The sequence below is a fragment of the Oryzias melastigma genome, unplaced genomic scaffold (genome assembly GCF_002922805.2).
Source record: "Oryzias melastigma strain HK-1 unplaced genomic scaffold, ASM292280v2 sc00427, whole genome shotgun sequence".
Lineage (NCBI taxonomy): Eukaryota > Metazoa > Chordata > Actinopteri > Beloniformes > Adrianichthyidae > Oryzias > Oryzias melastigma.
The window spans coordinates 2,705-4,661 of record NW_023417023.1 but is presented as its reverse complement, the minus strand read 5'-3'; the positions used below and the strand labels follow the sequence as shown (position 1 = coordinate 4,661).

General features: G+C 43.3%; 1 protein-coding gene across 1 annotated transcript in view; it reads right to left on the bottom strand.

Moving 5' to 3' along the window:
- LOC112138906 (NACHT, LRR and PYD domains-containing protein 12-like) overlaps positions 1 to 639 on the bottom strand; it is a 15,445-nt gene extending 14,806 nt beyond the window's left edge. Inside the window, exons 1-2 of the mRNA XM_036211057.1 lie at positions 582 to 639; positions 394 to 498 (exon numbers count right to left, since the gene is read on the bottom strand). Of these exons, the coding sequence (XP_036066950.1) occupies positions 394 to 446 (53 nt within the window). The 5' untranslated portion in view covers positions 447 to 498; positions 582 to 639. The remainder of the gene's footprint in view (positions 1 to 393; positions 499 to 581) is intronic.
- Between the last annotated feature and the right edge of the window lie 1,318 nt (positions 640 to 1,957).

Below are 1,957 nucleotides of genomic sequence, written 5' to 3'. Positions count from 1 at the left end.
ATATATATATATATATATATATATATATATATATATATGTGTGTGTGTGTGTGTGTGTGTGTGTGTGTGTGTGTGTGTGTCTGTGTTCTGGCCCTTCTCTCGAATTTTAGAGGCCTTTGTGGCCCACGAGTGGAAAAGTTTGATATACCTAATCCCACGTGGCTGCGGTGTCAAGCCCAGGCACACAGCGAGCAGCAAATTCACCATGGAGCAAACAAGAGGGGGGCATGCAAATTTGTCGCATGAATTGCCTTTGGTGTGATTGCATCTTTAGACTGGCTGTGAGTCTGATCAGAGAGATCATGAACTGAACCAGACCTCAAGTCATTCATCTTAAAACTATTGATCATCTGAACTATTATCCAGCCTCCTTTAACTCTTATAAACACTTACTGTTCCACTGCTGAACTGATGGCTCTGAAGTCAGGAGGATGATCCTTTGGCATGTCACTCCTGAAGGAACTCCAGCTGGATCCAGATCCAGATCCAGGTTGGTTCCTGTGAAAAATGTTGGTTGCTGGTGTGAGTGCTGAGCTCTGACATGGAGAAGAGTCCTGGACAGTTAGAGATGTTCATCTCACCTCTGAGCTTTGCTCTGGCTCTCATCTTCCCCACAGAGAGTGCTTTTAGAGGGAGGGGCTCCCTCCTGTGTGTCCTCACACTGATCCATGCTGCTGGATTGACTGGATCCACTGGATCAGATCACACACACCTTCTTACACCCTTCATCTGCAGAGGAAACCCTCATCAGCAGCACATCAGGATCAAGTTTCTGCTTTGGAACTTCAACCCTCAACAGAAAATGATGAAAACTGTTCAGATGTTGTTCCACACATGAGAGCGTCTCATTTCATCTGATGAAGATCAAACATTTCAAACATCAAGCTACACTTCCTGTTCCGCCCTGCAGAGGTCAGTGTTTGAAGAGCCCAAATGCCTCTGTCTGTTTGCAGACGAGCTCATGGTCTCCACCTGCAGAGGTGGAGCTCCTCACTTTGTTCCTTTGTTCCTTTGTTTAGTTGAAAGATGAAGAAAGAAAGACAAATCACAACCAGATCAAATGTGATTGAAAAAGCTGAAGCTCAGATGATTGATCCTCCTTTCAACTCCTCCAAATCATTTCATCCTTCATGATCCAGATATCCAAGCAGATTTTGGATTAATCTGTTCTGATCTTATCCAGGATTCTTTAGGATTCCAACAAAGAGACTCCCAGCTGAGTCCTCTCATTCCAGAACTTCTTCTGAAACACAAACATCCCCATTCTTTTCATCCCAGTTGTTCATCAACTCACCACTCTGACAGAAATGCATCTGTTCTTTCTTTGACTTCTTCCTCTGGAGTTTCTGAACAGCTTTGTGTCCCTGAAGTCCAACCGGCTCCAGTTACAGAGCGGTTCTGAATGCAGCAGGAAGCAGATTGCTGTGGACTTTGAACATGAAGGGCACAGTCTGATCCTGAAGACGATCATAAATGCGATTAATCTGATCTGCAGTCAATAGATTATTGGTTGATGTGTAATCATTGACTGGATTTATGATTTGATTGTTTTCTTCTGGAAAACATGGACTGATTTGGAGCTTTTTCTCTTCCTGTTTCTCCTCCAACAGGATTCCTAAAGCCTCCGAGAAACTGATATTGAATGAATGAATGAATGAATGAATGAATGAAATGGTTTATTTCAAGCAATCAGGTCATAATACATACATAACATATCACTTAATAAATCACAATAAATATTGAGAGTCTCTATCAGGGTTTGTGTTTTGGAAAAAGACCTTCAGGATATGTGATCTGGTTCTGGACTCTTCTGCTTGATGAAGGTCCTACAGACAAACCCTGCAGGAAGAAACCAGCTGCATTTGCAGGTTTTGAGTCTTTTTAGGCCAAAGTTTGTTTCCGTGGCAACAGCGGGACGTCAGCTGGCCCCGCCCATCTCTGTTAGAGTCGCTCTGAG